At 38.1% G+C, this 22,091-nt stretch overlaps 1 protein-coding gene across 1 annotated transcript in view; it reads left to right on the top strand.

Annotated features, from left to right (window-relative positions):
* The window catches only part of GAS7 (growth arrest specific 7), a 150,698-nt gene that overhangs the window by 92,768 nt on the left and 35,839 nt on the right, over window positions 1-22,091 (top strand). Inside the window, exon 3 of the mRNA XM_081315864.1 lies at window positions 17,811-17,888. Within this exon, the coding sequence (XP_081171990.1) occupies window positions 17,811-17,888 (78 nt within the window). The remainder of the gene's footprint in view (window positions 1-17,810; window positions 17,889-22,091) is intronic.

Raw genomic sequence — 22,091 nt, 5'->3', positions numbered from 1 at the left:
AACAACAACTTTATTGATTATCCCTTGGGTCATATCAAAGTGCAAAGTTCCAGCAACAAACCGTCACCAAAACTTGATAAAAGCAACCCAAAATGGAATTTGATAAAATACAATTTAAAATGGAATTTGATAAAATACAATTTAAAATGGAATTAAAATAAAATACAATTTAAGATGAAATAGTAATAAAATACAATCTAAAATGAAATTGTAATAATGTACAATAATTTAAGATATAGATAAGATATGATAACATTATATTTCGGAGTTGCCCTTGCAATCTACCCCAATCAGTCCCACATATGCAGATCTTAACCGGATCATTTCGTTTCAAGTTCTGACCGGACATAAGGTAAGTTATTTTCATATGGGGATCCCAATGGGTCATTCGTTTGGTATATAGACCAAGATACCTGTCTCTCACCCTCTTATACAGACAACAGTCAAATAGGATGTGAGCCAGGTCCTCTACCTCTGCCGCTCCGCAAATGCAGAGACGCTCATTGTACGGTATAGCATGAAATCTCCCATATCTGACCATTGTGTCAAGCTGTTCGAATCTCGCTCTCGTAAATATCTCCCTAAGATGTTTTGGGAGTTGTAACTTCAAATAACTGTCCACTTGAAAAGTACATTTGTATTTACTCAGCCATTTCAAGTTACCCACCTTACTAAGGATAGCTATATCAGTTTGTGCTTCTATGTCCTTAATTCTTTGGGCAACTCTTTTTTTAGATTGTTCTCCTGTTACGCAAGACAGGAAGGCCACAGCTTCTTACAAAATTTGTTAGTTTGGTGATCCAGGAGATTTGTAATTGTAGTTTTATTTGCTCCAGTAGGCATAATTTGGGGAGTCTATCAAGTCTCCATTTCATTAACTTTGCACCAGTAGTTATAAGCTCTAATTTTAGATAATGCCTGAATTGTATGAATTCCCAATTCAGCTCTAACTGCTGCAGCAGATGTTCTTGGATCTACACCCAAAATACATCTCAAGTGCTGGGTTAAAATCAAAATGCAAATCAAAGATCTGGAGTATGGCTGCATTATAAAAGCAAAGGGGAGGCTCAATATAGGTTTCTTTTAAAACTGATGGGTATATTTTAAAAATTCAGCATCTGATAACCACTCATCTTCAACTATTTTAGGAAATCAGATCTTTGAAAATGTTAAATTTATGAAAGGATCAGACAAATCATACAAGTCTTGTTTTCTCTTTTCATTCTACTCTAGACAGTAGTAATAACTCCTATCTAATATGTGATTGATGATTCCAGAAGCAACCAATTACATGTGTATAAAGCACCTTAATAAACAAAGTTTGCTGTTTGCTGTTCTGTTGGGGAAACCTCAATAAATATTGAAGTGTTGTAAGTCCTTTTACTCACAGCCGAGGCAATTAGTCAAGGGAATGAAGCTAGCCGCCGACATTCCTGTTGGTCCTTTCTTGCATTAAGAGTATTTTACAATGTATGATTGATTGTTCCTTTTCTATCAGATCATTGTTGACTCTTAGAAACCTCATAAAACATGGGAAATTATCACATATATATGCACAAACTTGGAAAAAGAAGAATCATGCTGTAAGCAGGAATCAGTTATAGATTTCACTATAAAATGTATTGCCCTCTTTTCCCTCAACTTTTTAAAATATATTTCAATCAGAATAGAGCGAGAGGGACCTTGGAGGTCTTCTATTCCTACCCCCTGCTCAAGCAGGAGACCCCACCATTCCAGACAGGTGGCTGTCCAGTCTTTTCTTAAAAACCTCCAGTGATGAACCACCTACAACTTCTGAAGGCTGAAGCTGTTCCACTGGTTAATTGTTCTCACTGTTAGGAAGTGTCTCCTTAATTCCAGGCTGTTTCTGTCCTTGATTAGTTTCCATCCGTTGTTTCTTGTCTGGCCTTCTGGTGCTTTGGAAAATAAGTTGACCCCTCTTCTTTGTGGCAGCTCCTCAAATACTGGAATACTGCCATCAGGTCATGGTTTTTTAGGTCCTTAATCATCTTAGTTGCTCTTCTTTCCACTTTTTCAAAGTCTCAACATCTTTTTTGTAATGTGGTGACCAAAACTGGATGCAATATTTCAGGTGTGGTCCTACTCAAGATTTATAAAGTGGTAATAATACTTCATGTGATTTTGAGTCTGTGCCTCTGTTTATACAACCAAGGATTGTATTAGCTTTTTTGGCTGCTGCCACACACTACTGGCTCATGTTTAACTGATGGTCCAATGGATTCTAAGGTCCCTCTCCCAGTTATTATTTTTAAGCCAGTTTTTGTACTTGTACCTTTGGTTTTTCCTACCTAGATGTAAAACCTTGCTTTTCTCTACATTTAATTTCATGTCATTGTATAGAGCCCATTGCTCAAGTCTGTCAAGATCTTTTTGGATTTTGAGCTTGTCTTCTGGGGTGTTGGCTATTCCTGCCAGCTTAGTGTCATCTACAAATTTGATGAGCTTCCCTTCTATTTCCTCATCTAAGTCATTTATGAAGATATTGAAGAGTACTGGGCTTAAAATGGAACTTTCTGGTATCCCACTGCTTACTTTCTTCCATGTAGATGTAGTACCATTAAGGACTACTCAGTGAGTATGGTTTGTCAGCCAGTTACAAATCCTTTCAGTGGTGATGCTGCCTATCCCACAATTTTCTAGTTTACCAAGAAGTAGATTGTGGTCTACTTTCTCAAATGCCTTGCTAAAGTCTAAGTATACTACGTCCACAGCATTTCACTGGTCTACTAATTTAGTCACTCTGTCAAAGAATGAAATACCGGTAAGTTTAATTTAGCATGATCTGTTTTTAACAAACTCATGCTGGCTACTAGTTATAACTTTATGTTTTTCTAGATGTTCACAGATCTGTTCTTTGATTATTTTTCCCCAGTATTTTCCCAGGTATTAATGTTAGGCTGATAGGTCTGTAGTTTCCTGGGTCTGTTTTTTTTCCCTTTTTTGAAGATGGGAACCACATCAGCTCTTTTCCAATCTCCCGGTGCACCAGGATTTTTTTTGAAAAATATGATATAATGCTTCTGAGATGACATCTGCCAGCTCCTTCAGAACTCTGTGATGTAATCCATAAGGTCCTGGTAATTTATATTCATCAATATATTCATCAATCAGGTGTTCTCTTACTATTTTCTTGCTTATTTTGATTTTAATTTTTATTTCTAGTCTGTCTTTTACAGTTATGTTTTTGGGAGGTCGGGCTGTAGTTTCTTTTTGCATGAAGACTGATACAAAGAATGAGTTAACCCTAATGCCTGTTATGTACTTGCAATCTTCTCTCTTTAGTGGACTGACTGTTTCCTTGATTATTATTATTATTTTGTTATTTATATACTGAAAGAAACTTTTTTTAATTACGTTTGACTTCTGTTGCAAGTCTTTGTTCATTCTGAGCCTTTGCTTTCCTGACTTCATCTTTGCAGATTCTGGCTATCCGCTGATATTCTGCCTTAGTTATGTGTCCCTCTTTCCATTTTTTGTACTTATCCTTTTTTTTCCAATGTATCCCACAAAATTGTTTTAATTTTAATTGGTGATCATAAATATAGAGGTTCATGATGTTCAAATAAAAATATATGTAGTGGATAGAGAGAAATCCTATCCAAATATTTCAAATGCTGAAAAAATTAAGAAAAAACAAGTTGAGTCATCGATTCAGGTTTTGGGCAGAGGTGGTTAAAAGCCTGAGAAAAGACAACACTGATTTGGTGAGCCTAAACATTATTTATTCTTTTTTTTAAAGCTCATTGGGTTTTTGTTGCTGTTTTATTTTTTTCTCTTTCTTTATAGGAGAAAAATATTTTGTTGTAGATTCCCCCCCTTGTTAGTATTTCATAGAATTTTTTAAAAAATAATAATAATAAAACCAATTTTTTTAAAAAAAAGCATTTAAAAATCCTAATCTGCTATTCCTAATGGATGGAGCCAAATAAAATTCAAGTAAATGAAATCCTGATAAACCAAACAGGTGAGATTTTTTATCAAAGAAGTTGGCAAACTCCCTTTAAGAAAAGAAACCCTATCACATCTGGGTTAAAAATAAGGGAGCAAGCCAGAGAGTAGCAAAGGCTAGAGGTAGATCAGGACTGGATTTTATTTTATGGATTATGATTTGATTTGTGAGACACTCTGGCAAGTATATGTATAAAGAGTGGAATCCCAGCTGAAAGAACAGCAATTGAAATTAACCTCTGCAAACATCACTGTTCATTTCTTCTTCTTCTTTTCCTCTTCTCTTTTGGTGCCTTTTCAACGTCCTTTTGTTCTGCAACCCAGATAGACACAATAAAGATACGGCCTTAACAAATCAGTAAAGTTTATTCTGGGGAAAGACTTTAAGCCACATTCCGCACCCTGGAAGAAGGATTGAAAACTCGTCTTCTCTCTGGATACAGAGGGGTTTGTCTGGAGAAAATTGGCTTCCTTTTTTTTACACTGTAACTCATTCAATCGTATTTGACACTGGGGAGAGTACATCAAAGTTAGCTAATTGCAAAACAAACCCCAGAAAAAAAAATAGTATAAAAGTTCAAGGTAAATAGTTAAGCAACATGATTGAAAGTCTGGAGTTGTATTTTAAATGACAAAAGCAAGATACTAAACCAATTTAGATAGGGAGAATTTTCTTTTTATAATGATTTATTTGCATTTAATAAATATTTACAGAGGCTGTTGCTATGCATAAGTGTATTTAATGCAACTTCATGCAATTAATTAGTTTCAATATTTTCTTGCTAAAAAGGCTAAGGAATAAAATCATCAATTTTAAATGTGTGAAAAAAGGGGTTGAAGGTTTGTTTGGCTTGTTGTCATTGCATCAAGCAATTTAAGATGAACAATGAAACTGCTAAATTTCAGCCAATCCATTATTCTGTCACTTTTATCACTGTAAGGAGACAGTTTATGGATTATATTTAATACTATTCATAACTGTGCATGTGTTTTGGTGTTTATTGAATGTAGCACCTTACTGGAGTACTAATATTATTTATCACTGATACTTATTACATATCTCAAGTTTATCTAATTGGGTTTTTTCCCCCCTAAAATAAATTCTGGTGAATTGAGATGAGTCTTGTTACATTAATTGAAAAGCACAGAAGATGCTATTAAAAGCAATGAATGGGTAAAAATTCCAAATAACTGCAGTTAAAGTTGCTGAAAAGATTGTGAGGTTATGTAATAACTAGCAGACACAGTAGAGGTAGGTTTCACCTGCCACTTCTCCAAACAAGATTTATTTCAGCCATGTATTATTGTGATGAAAATCACTTTATTATCTATGCAACACATAAGGATAAAAGAGAACTCCTAAAAAAAACCTCTTTCTCCGTGCTCAACTTTTTCTTATGTTCACTAGCTATATGTTGTGGAAGTTGAATTGTGCTTTTTTGTTAGTTGCAAAGTCATGTCCGACCAATCACAACCCCATGGACAACGTTCCTCCAGGCCTTCCTCTCCTCTACCATCTTCTGGAGTCCATTTAGGCTCATGCCTATTGCTTCAGTGACTCCATCCAGCCACCTCATTCTCTGTCGTCCCCTCCTTCTCTTGCCCTCAACCTTTCCCAGCATTAGGCTCTTCTCCAGTGAGTCCTTCCTTCTCATTAGGTGGCCAAAGTATTTGAGTTTCAACTTCAGGATCTGGCCTTCTAAAGAGCAGTCAGGGTTGATCTCCTCTAGGACTGACCGATCTGATCGCCTTGCAGTCCAAGAGACTCACAGGAGTCTTCTCCAGCACCATAGTTCCAATTTTTTGGCGCTCAGCCTTTCTTATGGTCCAACTTTCACTGCCATACATTGCAACTGGGAAGACCATAGCCTTGACTATACGCACTTTTGTTGGCAGGGTGATGTGTCTGCTTTTTAGTATGCTGTCTACATTTGCCCCAGGAGCAAGCGTCTTTTAATTTCTTAGCTGCAGTCCCCGTCTGGTGATCTTGGAGCCAAGGAAGATAAAATCTGTCACTACTTCCATTTCTTCCTCATCTATTTCCCAGGAATTGAGAGGGCCAGATGCCATGATCTTGGTTTTCTTAATGTTAAGTTTCAACCCAAGTTTTGCACTCTCCTTCTTCACCCGCAACAAGAGGCTCTTTAGTTCCTCTTCACTTTCTGCCATTAGAGTGGTATCATCTGCATATCTTAGGTTGTTGATATTTTTCCCGGCAATCTTAATTCCAAGTTTTGATTCATCTAGCCCTGCCTTTCTCATGATGTGCTCTGCATATAAGTTAAATAGACAGGGCGACAATATACAGCCTTGCCGAACTCCTTTCCCAATTTTGAACCAATCAGTGGTTCCGTGTCCAGTTCTCACTGTTGCTTCTTCACCCGCATATAGGTTTCTCAAGAGACAAATAAGATGTTATGGTACTCCCATCTCTTTAAGAACTTGCCACAGTTTGTTGTGATCCACACAATCAAATGCTTTAGTATAGTCAATGAAGCAGAAGTAGATGTTTTACTGGAACTCCCTAGCTTTCTCCATGATCCAGCGTATGTTGGCAATTTGATCTCTAGTTCCTCTGCCTCTTCATAATCCTGCCTGTACTTCTGTAGTTCTCGATCCACATATTGCTGGAGTCTAGCTTGTAGGATTTTAAGCATAACTTTACTAGCATGTGACATGAGTGCAGTGGTGCGATAGTTTGAACATTCTTTGGCACTGCCTTTCTTTGGAATTGGAATGTAAACTGATCTTTTCCAATCCTGTGGCCACTGTTGAGTTTTCCAAATTTGCTGGCAAATTGAGTGTAGCACTTTTACTGCATTGTCTTTTAAGATTTTGAATAGCTCAGCTGGAATACTGTCACCTCCACTAGCTTTGTTGTTGCTCAGCTTTCCTAAGGCCCACTTCACTTTATATTCTAGGGAATCTAGGATGTCTGGCTTGAGGTCAGTGACCACCTCATCATGGTTATCAGGGACATTAAGCACGTTCTTGTATAGTTCTTCTGTGTAATTTTGCCACCTCTTCTTAATCTCTTCTGCCTCTGTTAGGTCCCTGCCATTTTGGTCTTTTATCATGCCCATTTTTGCATGAAATGTTCCCTTCATCTCTCCAATTTTCTTGAAGAGATCTCTGGTCCTCCCTATTCTATTGTTTTCTTCTATTTCTTTGAACTGTTCATTTAAGAAGGCATTCTTATCTCTTCTAGCTATTCTCTGGAATTCTGCATTCAATTGGGTGTACCTTTCTTTTTCTCCCTTGCCTTTCACTGTCTTCAGCTATTTGCAAAGCTTCCTCAGACAGCCATTTTGCTTTCTTGCATTTCTTTTTCCTTGGGATGGTTTTAGTTGCTACCTCTTGTACAACATTGAGAACCTCCGTCCATAGTTCTTCAGGCACTCTGTCTATCAGATCTAATTCCTTAAATCTGTTTGTCACCTCTCCTGTATATTCATCAGGGATATGATTTAGTTCATACCAGAGTGGCCTAGTGCTTTTCCTTACTTTCTTCAGTTTAAGCCTAAATTTTGCAACGAGAAGCTCATGGTATGAGCCACAGTCAGCTCCTGGTCTTGTTTTTACTGACTGTATAGAGCTTCTCCAGCTTTGGCTGCAGAGCACATAGTCAATCTAATTTCTGTATTGACTGTCTGGTGATGTCCATGTGTAGAGCCATCTCCTTGGTGGAGCAGTGGGCTAATGCCTCCTTAAGTAACACCAGCTGCCTGCAATTAGTGCAGGTTCGAGTCCCACCAGGCTCAAGGTTGACTCAGCCTTCCATCCTTCCGAGGTAGGTAAAATGAGGACCCAGATTGTTGGGGGCAATAAGCTGACTTTGTAATAATGCCGCTTGGGGGGGCGGGTGAAAGCCCTAATAAGCAGGCATATACATAGAATGAAGGCTATTGGTAAGCACATTGATTTGTGCTTTAGATTGTAAGCCACCCTGAGTCTTTGGAGAAGGGCGGGATATAAATGGGATTTAAAAAAAAAAGACTGTTTGCTATGACCATTGTATTTTATTGACAAAATTCTATCAGCTTGTGCCCTGCTTCATTTTATACTCCAAGGCCAAACTTGCCTGTTATTCTGGTTATCTTTTGGCTTCCTACTTTAGCATTTCAATCCCCCATGATGATAAAGACATCATTGTTTGGTGTTAGTTCTATAAGGTGCTGTAGGGCTTCATAGAACCAGTCAATTTCAGCTTCTTCCGCACCGGTGGTTGGGGCATAAACTTGGTAAGGTAAAGGTAAAGGTTCCCCCGCACATGCGTGCTTGTCGTTTCTGACTCTAGGGGCCGGTGCTCATCTCCGTTTCAAAGCCCAAGAGCCAGCACTTGTCCGAGGACATCTCCATGTTCATGTGGCCGGCATAACTAGACGCCAAAGGTGCATGGAACACTGTTACCTTCCCACCGTATGGTCCCTATTTTTCTACTTGCATTTTTACGTGCTTTCAAACTGCTAGGTTGGCAGAAGCTGGGACGAGTAACAGGTGCTCACTCTGCTACGTGGCACTTGGGATTTGACCCACCAAACTGCCGACCTTCTGATCGACAAGTTCAGTGTCCTAACCCACTGAGCCACCGCGTCCCTTATAGACTTGGACTACTGTGATATTGAATGGTTTGCCTTGGATTCGAACTGAGATCATTCTGTCATTTTGGGGGTTGTATCCCAGTATTGCTTTTCCTACTCTTTTATTGACTATGAAGGCTACTCCATTTATTTTGAGGGATTCTTGCCCGCAGTAGTATACCTGATTGAATTGTGCTAGCCCTCCCCGAAAATGAGGCTTATATATGTAAACATCTCAGTATGTAGAGGAATCTTAAAATCAAACAAAATTTTCCTTTATGTGGACAATATCTTTACACACAGTATTTATTCTTACTGATGTCAACATAGTTACTGGAGTATGTAATTACCCAGCCAGCATAGCTAGTCAAATGTGGTTCTCCTCCCCATATTCAAAGTATAAGGAGTGGCATGGGCATGCATGGGGGAAGAGAAAAATCGGCAAATTGTTGGGCATGGCATCATAATTCAAGCCACTTCTTTTCTGTGTATGTAATAACACACAAGGGGCACAAAGATTGGACACGAGACCGTGTCTGCCATGTTGTAGACATGACCTCTCCTATGAAACTTTGCTGGATGATTCTCTGGATACTTTTCATACTTGTCTCTTCTGAGATTTTTTTTTCTCCTCCCACTTCCCACTATATTTACAGTTCTGCCATTAAACTTTTCTCCACTCCATCTTACATAATCCCCTTTTCTAGAAGGTGTTCATTTCATATGCTATATGGCATTATGCCATTGTGTATATTGAATAATTTTACTAACACTTAGGAGCAAGCTAAAATAATTCATTTGGGTTTGGCTGCCAAGTCAATTAAATAAAACAATTTAGTGCAAAATAATTCTATATGCCAGTAGTTGATAAACTTTTTCTTTAAAAAAAGGATACTTCTATTTGAACAACTGCTGTAATATGGAGTGCCTTGTTATTTTAGTATCTGCCATTATTTGGCAGTGTAACATTGCAGGTTAACATGGAATCATTGGTTACATAACAGCTAGATAGCAGTGCCAGTATAGTTTATCTTTTCATGTGTAAAATTCAGAATGTTTGACTGAATTATTTTTCTGTAAAGGCATGAAAATACAATACGTTACTTCTGAAGGGACAAAAGTGCTACAATTCCCTTCAGCTATTCATTTCCTTAAGTTTGGGAAGGGCAAATGAGCTTGCTCCTGCTAAATATTTCCGAATTCTTTTAAAGCAACAACTGCATTAAAATTAATAGGTCTAGATCTGAATCATAAACATATTCACCAGGCAGAATGTAGAAAATAAGAATTTATCAGTATTCAATACTGAAAGATTTTTTTTAAAAAATAAGCAGGATTGGCCTGATTTATTTATATAGTAATGAAATTCACATGACATAATTTGCAAAAATATTGAAAAATCTGCCATCACCACCATGGATATGTATACTCCATTAGTACTGGGGTATCATTTGAGCAGTTCCTTAGATTTTTATTATATGATTTTTATTATATTGTGTGTGTGTGTATATGTATATAAAATTATTATTTTTCATAGAATTATCTGTATCCAGATAAGGTCTCAAAACCTCTGCTCATTCTAACACACCATTTATCCCTTCGTGGTGGTGGGGAAACTATATATTGAATTGTCACATCTTTTCTAATATAGAAAAAGACATTGGTTGATATGACTTAAATGTTTTACTTCATCCCTAACTTTTTTCAATAATCATAACGATGAAGATAAACTCTTCTTTCTCTGTGGATTTTCCCATTTCAGCCTTTAGCAGCTTGTCTTCTGTAGCTAAGCTGGCTGAAATAAAGCCAGCTTCTGAAATCTCTTTCCAGATTTCAGCCCCTTCTTCCTTTTGGGCCTCAATGGTGGCTAGGTAGTCTCTCCAACCACCTTGAACTTAGTCTCTAAATGGTGAATTACCTTACTTCACTTCCTGCTCCCACCCATGTTAGAAAAGCAAGCACACATTACTTTCCCCTTTTTGCAGTATGTCCTTTGAGGATTGATGAAGAAAAAAAAGCAAAACAAAAAACATCAGCACCTGGGTTATGTGGAGAAACTGGCCAGAACATTTCCTAATAGTGAAAACAATTAACCAGTGGAACGACTTGCCTTCAGAAGTTGTAGATGCTCCATCACTGGAGGTTTTTAAGAAGAGACTGGACACCATTTGCCTGGAATGGTATAGGGTTTCCTCTTAAGCAGAGGATTGGACTAAAAGGCCTCCAAAGTCCCTTCCATCTCTATTATTCTGTCAACAGTTCTCACTTTCAGCTAATTAAGAAAAGGCCAGCATGTCACCATTTCACAACTTAACTTCAAAAAGAAAGTCCACCTTTTCAAGGCAGGAAACTCATATGAAATGGTCATCAAGGTAGAGACTGGAGATCGGGAAAAGGGCAAACTCACTACAGTATCTATGGAGAGTCTCAGTCATCCAGGTCATAGTTATCCCAAAGGTGCTTTTTCATGAGGCAACTGGACTTTTTTGTTGTTCTTTGAAGACGTTTCGCTTCTCATCCAAGAAGCTTCTTCAGCTCTGACTGGATGGTGGGGAATGGAAAGATTTATACTCCTTGCAGACAGCTGTTTATTTGCATTCTTTTAGTGAATTGTTAATGCTACCTGGAGATTTATCTGTGTCTTCAGGGTCACCTGAGTAGTGCAAATGTGTGTTCATAAATGTATGGCACAACATAGGAGAACAAACCCATCAGGACAAGGAATCAGCAGTCCATCTGCATTTAAAAGACAAAGGCCACTTTTTCAAAGACAGCAAAGTCCACATTTTGGACAGAGAGGACTGCTGGTTTGAAAAAGGGGTCAAATAAGCCATCTATGTCAAAATTGAGGAGGATGTGCTAATGGAGGACTTTTCTGAAGCAACATTTGTCCTGTGGTTCTATGGTGTAATGGTTAGCACTCTGGACTTTGAATCCAGCGATCTGAGTTCAAATCTCGGTAGGACCTAAGCTTGCAATACAATGTTTTAAGGGAGGTGTTTTTGTTTTTAGATAAAGCTATTTCTTGAGAACAAGAAAATGCGTGTTTATTTGAAAAGATCTTTGCAATAAACGTACTGCGGTATCTTATAAGATTTGCTTATTTGCTGATCCTACTAAATTAAAGACAAAATCAATTGCTTGGGTCCCAAAAGTATAAACTGTGAACATCCGGGGTCTGATGAAAACTCTCTGGCTGGAAAATTTTGCTGTGATATTGATTCAGGAGCGCAGTGAGACATGTGCAAGTCTGTACATTGGGGAAACAAAACAACCACTTCATAAACACATGGCACAACATAGGAGAACAAACCCATCAGGATAAGATTCAGCAGTCCATCTGCATTTAAAAGACAAAGGCCACTCTTTCGAAGACAGCAAAGTCCACATTTTGGACAGAGAGGACCACTGGTTTGAAAGAGGGGTCAAAGAGGCCATCTATGTCAAAATTGAACAGCCCTCTCTCAACAGAGGGGGAGGGATATGACATCTATCTCCAGTCTACAACACAGTCCTTTCAGCAGTTCCAATAAGGCTCCACACACATTTGCACTACTCAGGTGACCCTAACGACATAGATAAGCCTCCAGATAGCACTAATGACTTGCTAAAAGAATGCAAATGAACAGTTGTCTGCAAGGGGTATAAATCTTTCCATTCTCCACTATCCAGTCAGAGCTGAAGAAGCTTCTTGCATGAGAAGCAAACCGTCTTCAAAGAAAAACAAGAAAGTGCAGTTGCCTCGTGAAAAGCATCTTTGAGGCCCACTACAGTAGTGACTGGGACATTGGTATAAGATAGAAGGAAGTGCAACAGGTGGATTGGCTTTCCAATTTGTGGCAGGAGGGAGGATACAGAATAAGAACCATTGGGTAGAAGTTACCTTCCCAGCAACAAGCTGAAGATGACATCATTGTTTCCTGACCTTCCTAAACAGTAGGGTGACCTGTCTTCACAAGGAAAATGCAAATCAGTCCTGAGTCTCTGATGATTTAATGCTCTTCCAGTTAGTTGTTCTAGCAAAAACTGTCACACTGTGTAAATGTCAGTTTCATTTTGTGACCAATTTCAAAATAATGTCTAGCCTCTTTTTAAAATTATGAAAGCATATCTCCTTGTTGGCTAATAGATCTAAATATAAACTGACTATCTTCTCCCATTCCTGTGTGTCAAAAAAATGCTCTACAAAGTTTGTGAACATCCTTCAGGTTCTACATTTTCATTATTTCCTATGTAATTCAATTTTTAAGGCAGATCGTCACGAGAGCTCTTCTATTCTCTTTCACTAATCTTGTGCAGAATGACCTCATGGTTGAATTATACAAGTATCTTGCTCTAGTCTAGTCAGTTTTCAAAATATTCTGTCCTGTGAAGATGGGTATTTTCTCGGAGAATTAACCTCTCAAGAAAGTTTTTCCATAGCTTCCCTCAGTGTTAAAATAAAGATGGAAAATTCCTTTGCATCTCTCATGGCTTCCCTTGTGAATCCAGAAAGGCTGAATATATTTTTTTTCAAAAAATAACATATTTCCTGGGAGTAACTGAAAGCTATAGCCTTACAATTTTCCATGGAGAACAATTATTGCCAACTTCTTTAGGCATAAACTTACGATCTATTTTCTTATCACACAAGCAAGGAGCTACTGGAATTGTCTTGTGTAGCCAAATTCTATCATATCTATTTCATTTTATTAATATCAAATACATCATGTACAACCAGCACTTCACATGTAAATATAAAATACATAAAAAATTACTAGTTTACCCAGGCAGGACAAAAATTCAAATTTAATCCTAAAATAGCTAGATACATTTTAATATTATCCAGTTAAGGGGAAATAGTGGAAAATAGCACCATGATGTAGTGATTTCAGCAGATAGTTCAGGATAAATTCTTGGGTTAGGTTTCTCTTTTGTCTGTTGTTGTATGGTTTTTATTGTTACTGTTAGCTATCCTGGTTGTGTGTCATACATTAGCAGTTTAGTGAATTGGTTAAAATAAATAGTCTTGGAATTTTAGAAAAAATTCAGGAAGTCAGTGTGTGTCAAAATTACTTTTTGAATGAGCATTAAATCCTGAGAGATTTATACTGTTATATTATGAATTAATTTACCCTAATTCCCCAATCATTTTGTAAGTCTGTTTCTTAATTTTTATTTGTGATTATAGAGTGGCTATATAAATACCCTGCATAAATTTGGGCTGTATAACTATAGTTGGTATCAGAGGTACTATTGGGACAATAGATTTCAGAAATAGAATTACTGATTTTTCAGGCTCCTTGAACACTACTTATTCAGTGCTTTTCTTTCCTTCTTCAAATCACAAATTATACATCCACACAAAGTGCTAATGTTTCCACACTTTAATCAAGTACTTGTATTCTACACTGTGCACTCTGCACTGCAATAGCGTATTGTGACTCACTATTACCATCTCAACACTCTGCAGACACTCCAAACAAGTCTAAAATAAAAGCTGCTAACTTAGACAGTTAAATAGGAAATGGAATGCCAAGCAAATTTTAGCATTAATAATATTACACTTAAGGGACGCGGTGGCTCAGTGGGTTAGGACGCTGAGCTTGTCGATCAGAAGGTTGGCAGTTTGGCAGGTCGAATCCCGAGTGCCGCGTAACAGAGTGAGCGCCTGTTACTCGTCCCAGCTTCTGCCAACCTAGCAGTTCGAAAGCACGTAAAAATGCAAGTAGAAAAATAGGGACCACTACGGTGGGAAGGTAACAGCGTTCCGTGCGCCTTTGGCGTCTAGTCATGCCGGCCACATGACCACGGAGACGTCCTCGGACAAGCGCTGGCTCTTCGGCTTTGAAACGGAGATGAGCACCGGCCCCTAGAGTCGGAAACGACTAGCACGCATGCGCGGGGGAACCTTTACCTTTACCTTTACCTAATATTACACTTGCTAATTGTTTGCCTTCAGTGCTGTTTTATTTTATGTTTTAACCTGCAGAGGCTAATAATTTGCACATGAATGCTTGGGCCAAGAATATTTTTGCATCACCTGGCGGCAATGTTTTTTTTTTTTAAAAAAATTACGAGCATTCAGTTAACAGAGCTCTAGGAGGCTGACTAAAATGACGGATATTTGGCTGCTAAAGGACTACTGAAATAACTAAGGCTGTGCATACACGTGGGGAGAACCACAGCAGCTTCTGAAGCAACTGAGAATTGCCAATTATGCGACTTCTTAAATGATTGGGGAAAAGGTGTTTTGTAAGTGCTCCTTCCCATTGCAAAGCGCCTCTTTTGAAAGCCTTGCATACTCCTAGAAATAATGCAGATGACTGTGGATCAATTAGCTTGAATAATGTTTCCTATATCTATATTATTATATATGTTAAGACTAAAACAAATACTATAAGGGAAACAGCTGCAGTCAAACAAAATACTGTTAATATAATTTCCACTACTTGATAACCTCCAGATGTACTTATACTTCATAGAATTCTCAACAAGTTTATTCATTAACACATCCACACTTCAGCTTTTGCATCTATTTACACAATGCCTATGTGAATCATGGTGTCTCTTCATACATTAACTCGGAGGAATGGCTTCGTAATCTGAATCATTAAAAACAAGTGAAAAACTGTGGATTTTTTTCATGTGAACCAGCGGCCTACTTTCCAATTGTAGTGTCCTAAAATGTAATGATTCATGATGGATGATTATGATCTATCAACCACAAACATAATTTGGAAGGAAAAGAAACTCCAAGCATGGGAACCATGTGAATAATCACGTAAGGCATTTCCATATACAGCTTTTCTTCAGTGTTGTGCAGCTCTGATATAGTTATGCTGTAAGTGTAATAACATCTCTTGTTTATCACTTAAGATAAAAGGACGATACGTAAGTGGCAGTGCCACTGTGCATTATATTTACAGGTATCATGATTAGTATTGATGCTTTGTCATCTCTACAATAGTCTTAAGGGGTTTTAGCAGGCAAGGTTGTGGAATTGCTTCATGAAATCTTAGTTTTTTCCAGTAAAAATATATTGTTCTGAAAAAAGTAAAATGTGTATCAAAATCAGAATAAAAATGATTTTAACTTTCATACTTTTTAAAAGGTAGTAGCAGGCTTAGAAAGGGGTATTTCAATAGCTAATAAGTTTGTCTTGTGTTTTTAATGCCGTTTTCCACGTTTATGTACTCTGGATAGGAGATGGTGTTTATAATACGTGACAGGATATTTGGAGGGAATTCAGTTGCAAGATAGTGTACAGAAAACTGTTACTGATGCAATAGAAGCATAACAAATCGTGCAATCAGTGAGTGATACTTGTCCACTTTCCATGTGAACGTACTGTGATCCTGCAGAAAAAACATCTTGAATGTTTATAGTTTACTATTATGTGAAACCAGTGAGACACACACAAAAAAACTGATATTATGATACCACAAGATAGATTGCAATGCAGGAAAACAAGCTGTTGTGCAGGCTACACAGATCAGCAATTAGCACAAATCTATCAGTGTCCAGAGAAAAGGGAATTTGGAGAAAACAATAACTGGAAATAAAATAATAATAATAGGAGAAAGAAAAATCAGCATAGTATTTTGCTGGCTTGGTATAGTAATAAGCTATGTAGGTATTTGATTTATAGTTTTGGATAATTACACTGGTGATCATCCACCAAATCTTGCTGCTACATAACTCCATTTTTTCAGTAGTCTGCAACCAATTATTGTGTGTTGGCCTATCAATGTCCTTTTTTCCCAAGTGTGTCCAATCTTCCACACAATATTATATTTTTTGCATCATTTTCACATATAGAGTTTAGACTTGCCCCCTTCTTTGAATATTACATGTTTGACTCTTAGAAAGCAAGCACACAGCTTCTCAGTTCAAACACTGTAGATGCTGTAAATCTTCGGTACTTGCAGCAACTCCTGATCTGCAGAAATAACCTCAAAGGTGGAGCCACAGTCTGTGACTAATTCAAAGTGATAGCACCATCTACAGTCAGAGATGCTGTCTGCAATTATCATTTGAAAACAGCTGCAGTGATTCCTTAGCACTTGTTTCCATCCTCATTCAGCCCAGATGTTATGAAAGGCATGATGAAATAGATAATGTTTCCAAGTTTCAGTAGCTAAAAAAAAGAGACATTTTTGCACTCAGCAAAAATGCTTGAAGTGGGGGGGGGGGAAACGTACATCAGTGAAAGGGGAAATGGTTGCTTCTAAACAGCTGGGCATGGACAACCCTTATTTTATTTTCTAAAAGAAAGTCTACCTATGCTCTTTCCTTTGCATATTTCAGGACAGTTTGATAGCTCAGTTCTAATTGAGATTCAAGGTGCTGGTGATGACCTATAAAGCCCTAAATGGCTTGGGTCCAGGATATTTGAGGGAACACCTGCTGCCAGCATCAAGCTCCCTTCGTCCTGTGCGCTCCCACAGGGAGGGCCTTCTCAGGGTACCACCGGCAAAAGATTGCCGGCGGGTAACACCCAGGGGGAGGGCCTTCTCAGTGGGTGCACCTCCCCTTTGGAACCAGCTGCCCGTGGAGCTCAGGACTGCCCCTGACCTTTGTTCATTCCGCCGGGACCTGAAGACCTGGGTCTTTAAGCTTTCCGGCCAGGACTGAGAATTTTAATTGTAATTTTATTTAATTGGGTTTTAATTGGACTTTAATAGGGGTTTTATTTTATTCAAGGACTAAATTTAATTATTTTAATTGTTCTTAACTTTTGTAATGTGTATTGTTATTTTAAATTCCTTGTGAACTGCCCTGAGTCCTACGGGAGAAGAGCGGTATATAAGTCCAATAAACATAAACATAATGAGTGCTGACATATTGTAGAAAACAGTGGTAGTTGGCTATTATAACAACTGATCTAAACAATCCCAGTCTGTGGGTTTGTAGTCATTTCAGGTGTATTCTTCCAGTTTTTCTGACTCCCACAGTCTAGACGTATAGGGTCAATTTCAGTTTGACACATAACTGACTAGAATCACAGTAGGCTGTTGAGCTTGTAGAGCAACTTCCTCCTTTAAGTGGGAAGACTGCCTAAAGGGATTCTTAATGAATACCATTTTCTCTGAAAGAACTGGCATTGAACACTATATGAAAGAGCACATTTCATGAATTAATACTTTTGCCTGGTAATGATTGGCATTTATAAAATCCATTATGTGTGGTTGTATAGGAGCAGGGGGGAAAACAAAGGTCTTACATGCACCTATTAGAGATTGTGACTATTGTTACTGATATTGTTACTATTTTTAACAGAGACTACTTGGGAGCGACCAAGCAGTGTTCCGGGAACTCCAAAGATTTCAGTGACCCAGAAGAACTCCTTGTCTACAGGTAGGGGACAGATCATCTGTTCTACAAGTGTATGCAGTTACTTTCCCCAAAAGGGGAGGGGATCATAAAAGCTCTTACCATCTGCATTAAATGGAAAAATCCCTGTGATATATTTCCCTATCTTTAGAAAGAAAGTAGTGCTAGGAGAATGGACAGGATTTCTTTAGCAGAGATATAGTTTATGAATAACAACAACAACAACAACAACAACAACAAATAATAATAATAATAATAATAATAATAATAATAATAATAATAATAATAATAATAATAATAATAATAATAATAATAATAATAATAATAATAATAATAATAATAATAATAATAATAATAATAATAATAGCAGGTTCAGACTTCAGTGACTGAATGCACTATGCTGGGCAATGATCAAATACCTAGTCAGTTGGTTATTTTGGATCCGGAGACAATAAGCACACCAGTGAATAAAGATGATTTAAGTTTTGTTATGAACTCAAACAAATTTAAAAGCATAACATAAAAAGCATATATACCAAACAAGATGAGATTGAAATCCTTGAGCTCCTTAATCATGAGAGCAGAGAGACTCCAATTTCCACAGTATCCGGTGCTAGGTTTTGTGCAGAGGCTCCCTACAAAGAACAACAACTCCAAGGTTTTTTTGTCTTCGTTTTTATCAAACCCTGACACCATGACTGTCTGGTCCTGTTATGGTCATGAGACTGTAAGGCCTGGCTTTGGCTGGATGGCATATGACTTTCATAGGTTTGCAGCTATGTGAAGACACTCTCCTTCCCTCCCATCCCTTCTCTTTTATTCAGTAAACAAGAGGGGGGAAAAGACAGGCAGGCTAACTCAGAATGAAGTCTAAACTTCTGGGCTTTTCTTAATATGAAGGAGAAATCAAAGTATGTCACCAAACTCCTCAAAATAATAATGGATTTCTGCATTGTCGCTACATATGCCTACCACCTTGGCCTATCCTGGATCTGCGATCTTGCAAGGATGTTCCTGTGATATCCCTGATCCTGATTATCCACCTTATATGTTACTTTCCATTCTTCTATTCCTTGCTAAGTGTTGTTTTTTTTTATACTCCATTATCCACTCTTCTGAACCAAAGTACCTGCTTTTGCTGTTCAATGCCCCAAAGGAGCAGTCAATCTTTATTTTTTTCCAGAATTGATTCACAGTCTTAGTAACTATGTCTAGATCCATAATTCATTGTCTTCCTTTTTCTCAGTATCCAGCTTTCACAGCAGTTCATTACTATTGGTAAAAAAAAAAATCATTGCTTTGACCATTTTAATCCTTGCTGTCATTGGAAAATCTTTATCATTGCATAGTTTCATTTTTTTTCTCTGAAAGCAAAATGCTTAGAGTTTTCATGTTGGTTTCTTTGAGATGCTTGAATTTTGTGTTTAGAACTCGTCTTACTCTCCCTGCCCCTTTCCTCCACTTTTTAAATTATAGAAGATATGAAATGATAAACAGTGAAGGAAAGTACAAAATCATAATGAGGAATGAACTGGGACTCATAATACTTCCAAACCTCATTTTTATTTTCTAACATTTAGTTCTGCTCTGTAAGTAATTGTGTTCATAATTATATACACATATTATATAGTATATGTGTATATATGTATATAGTATATGTATGTGTTTGTATGTCTGTGTGTGTGTCACTTCATTGCCTAATTTTGACATAGAACTTTAAAGGCAGTAAAGGATTTATCTACAATAAGCACACTCCATTAAATGTGTTTTAACAACTAATGTGGCTTTTTGTTTCAAAATTTGAAAATATTTCAGCAGTGTTCTGTTGGTGATGCTGAAGGAATACTTTCAACAACTAGACAGGCATGTCCACATGCAGCCCTGGACAGGTAGTAAAATGGCCCTACAAGATAGCAACAGCAATAGCAATAAGACTTATATACCGCTTCACAGTGCTTTACAGCCCTCTCTAAGCAGTTTACAGAATCAGCACGTTGTCCCCCAAGAGTCTGGAACATAGAACATCATCAGAGTTGGAAGGGACCTTGGAAGTTACCTAATCCAACTTCCTTCTCTACCAGGAGACCCTATACCATTTCAGACAAATGGCTGTCCAGTCTCTTCTTAAAAGCTTCCAGTGATGGAGCACTCACAACTTCTGAAGGCAATCTGTTCCACTGGTTGATTCTTCTCGAGAAATTTTTCCTTAGTTCTAGATTGGATCTCTCTTGGATTAGTTTCCATCTGTTGTTTCTTGCCTTTTCTTCAGATGCTTTGGAAAATAAGTTGACCCCCCTCTTCTTTGTAGCAACCCCTCAAATATTGGAACACTGTTATCATGTCACCCCTGGTCCTTCTTTCTCACTGGACTAGACAAATCCAATTTCTGCCACTGTTTTTCATATGCTTTAGCTTCCAGTCCCCTAATCATCTTTGTTGCTCTTCTCTGTATACATATTCCTGTGTGTATAATTTATATACATTTTTATGTTTAATAAAATAAAGGAATTTGTTTTATACACACACACACATACTCACACACACTATATATTTTACATATGGCTGAAGACAATTTCACTTCACTCAGTGCGGCCCAGGTAAGTTTGGATAACCGTGACCTAGACCATTGACTTTATGGTATCTCACAGACCCTCATCCTGCCCCCCCATTCATTGTCCTCATTAAAATGCTAGAGGAGATCATCCAGAATTTTGAAAACTGCTGTAAACAGTATGCTGTTATTGTTGCTTATCATCCAATTCCAATGTGCAGTAGGTATCCCTGAACATTGTCCAAACGTTTCAGTGGGTACACAAGTATTTTATTTTATTTTATTTTATTTTATTTTATTTTATTTTATTTTATTTTATTTTATTTTATTTTATTTTATTTTATTTTATTTTATTTTATTATTTTATTTTTTTATTTTATTTTTTATTTTATTTTATTTATATACTGCCCTTTCCCGAAGGACTCAGGGCGGTTTACAGGGTGATTAAAACAAAAAATACAAAAGTTAAAAACAATTAAAAAATTATATCAATCCCTGAACAAATAAAAACCCCAATTAAAATTAAAATTAAAATTCTCAGCCTGGGCCAGAGAGCTCGAAGAGCCAGGTCTTCAGGTCCCGGCGGAATGAATGGAGGTCGGGGGCAGTCCTAAGCTCCACGGGCAGCTGGTTCCAAAGGGCAGGCACACCCACTGAGAAGGCCCTCCCCCTGGGTGTTATCTGCCGGCAATCTTTTACTGGCGACACCCTGAGAAGACCCTCCCTGTGGGAGTGCACTGGACGAAGGGAGCTTGATGCTGGCAGCAGGTGTTCCCTCAGATATCCTGGACCCTCGCCATTTAGGGCTTTATAGGTCATCACCAGCACCCTGAATCTCACCCAGAGGGCAACCGGGAGCCAATGCAGTTTGCGGAGCAGAGGTGTTACATGGGAGTATCGGGAAACCCCTATCACAACTTGCGCGGCCGCATTCTGCACCAGCTGAAGCCTCTGAGTGGTCCTCAAGGGCAGCCCCATGTAGAGAGCATTGCAGTAGTCTAAACGGGAGGTCACGCGCATAAGGATCATATATTGGCATAAGAATCATATATCTAAGATCTGCAAATTTCTTCGGGCCATGGAATCTGTTTGACTTTTTTCTAAAAAATTCCCCGATCAAGAAGGGTGGGGCTTTTCAATATTGTTTGGCAAGTCCCACCCTTCCCACTGTACCTCAAATTATTGGCATCTCTAAATTGCATCATCATGGTGAGATAGGATGGCTGAATACATTCAGGTTTTTTTTTTCCCCCATAGTCCCTTGCAGACAGTTTTAAGCCATCTGCTTTCATCTCAGTGCTGTTCTTCAGTGGCATTTGTAGCAATTTTTCTAAGTGTTGGACAAGAGGGGGAAAAAAGCCCCTCTTTTCCTTAAGAGATTAAGGGGGGAGGGGAACCCTCTCTATTCAAGAGAATAAACCTTATTTGCTTAGCAAGAGTTTTGTTCCGTAGTTCCATGCAGGAAGGTTTTTTTTCTCTAGTTCTGCAGAATCCATTCAGGTCCTTATAGATCTCTTCCATGCAATAGAGTTTGAAAAACCCCAAACTCCCAGATTATAGAGCAGGGGTGTCAAACTCAATTTCATTGAGGGCCACATCAGCATTGCGGTTGCCCTCTGGGAGCCAGGTGGGTGTGGCCAGGGTGGGCGTGGCCTACTGGGTGGGCATGGCCAGCT

This window comes from Vipera berus, assembly GCF_964194415.1.
Source record: "Vipera berus genome assembly, chromosome: 2".
Taxonomy (NCBI): domain Eukaryota; kingdom Metazoa; phylum Chordata; class Lepidosauria; order Squamata; family Viperidae; genus Vipera; species Vipera berus.
Note: the sequence above shows the minus strand (reverse complement) of the source record. Positions and strands in the feature narration are given on the sequence as shown.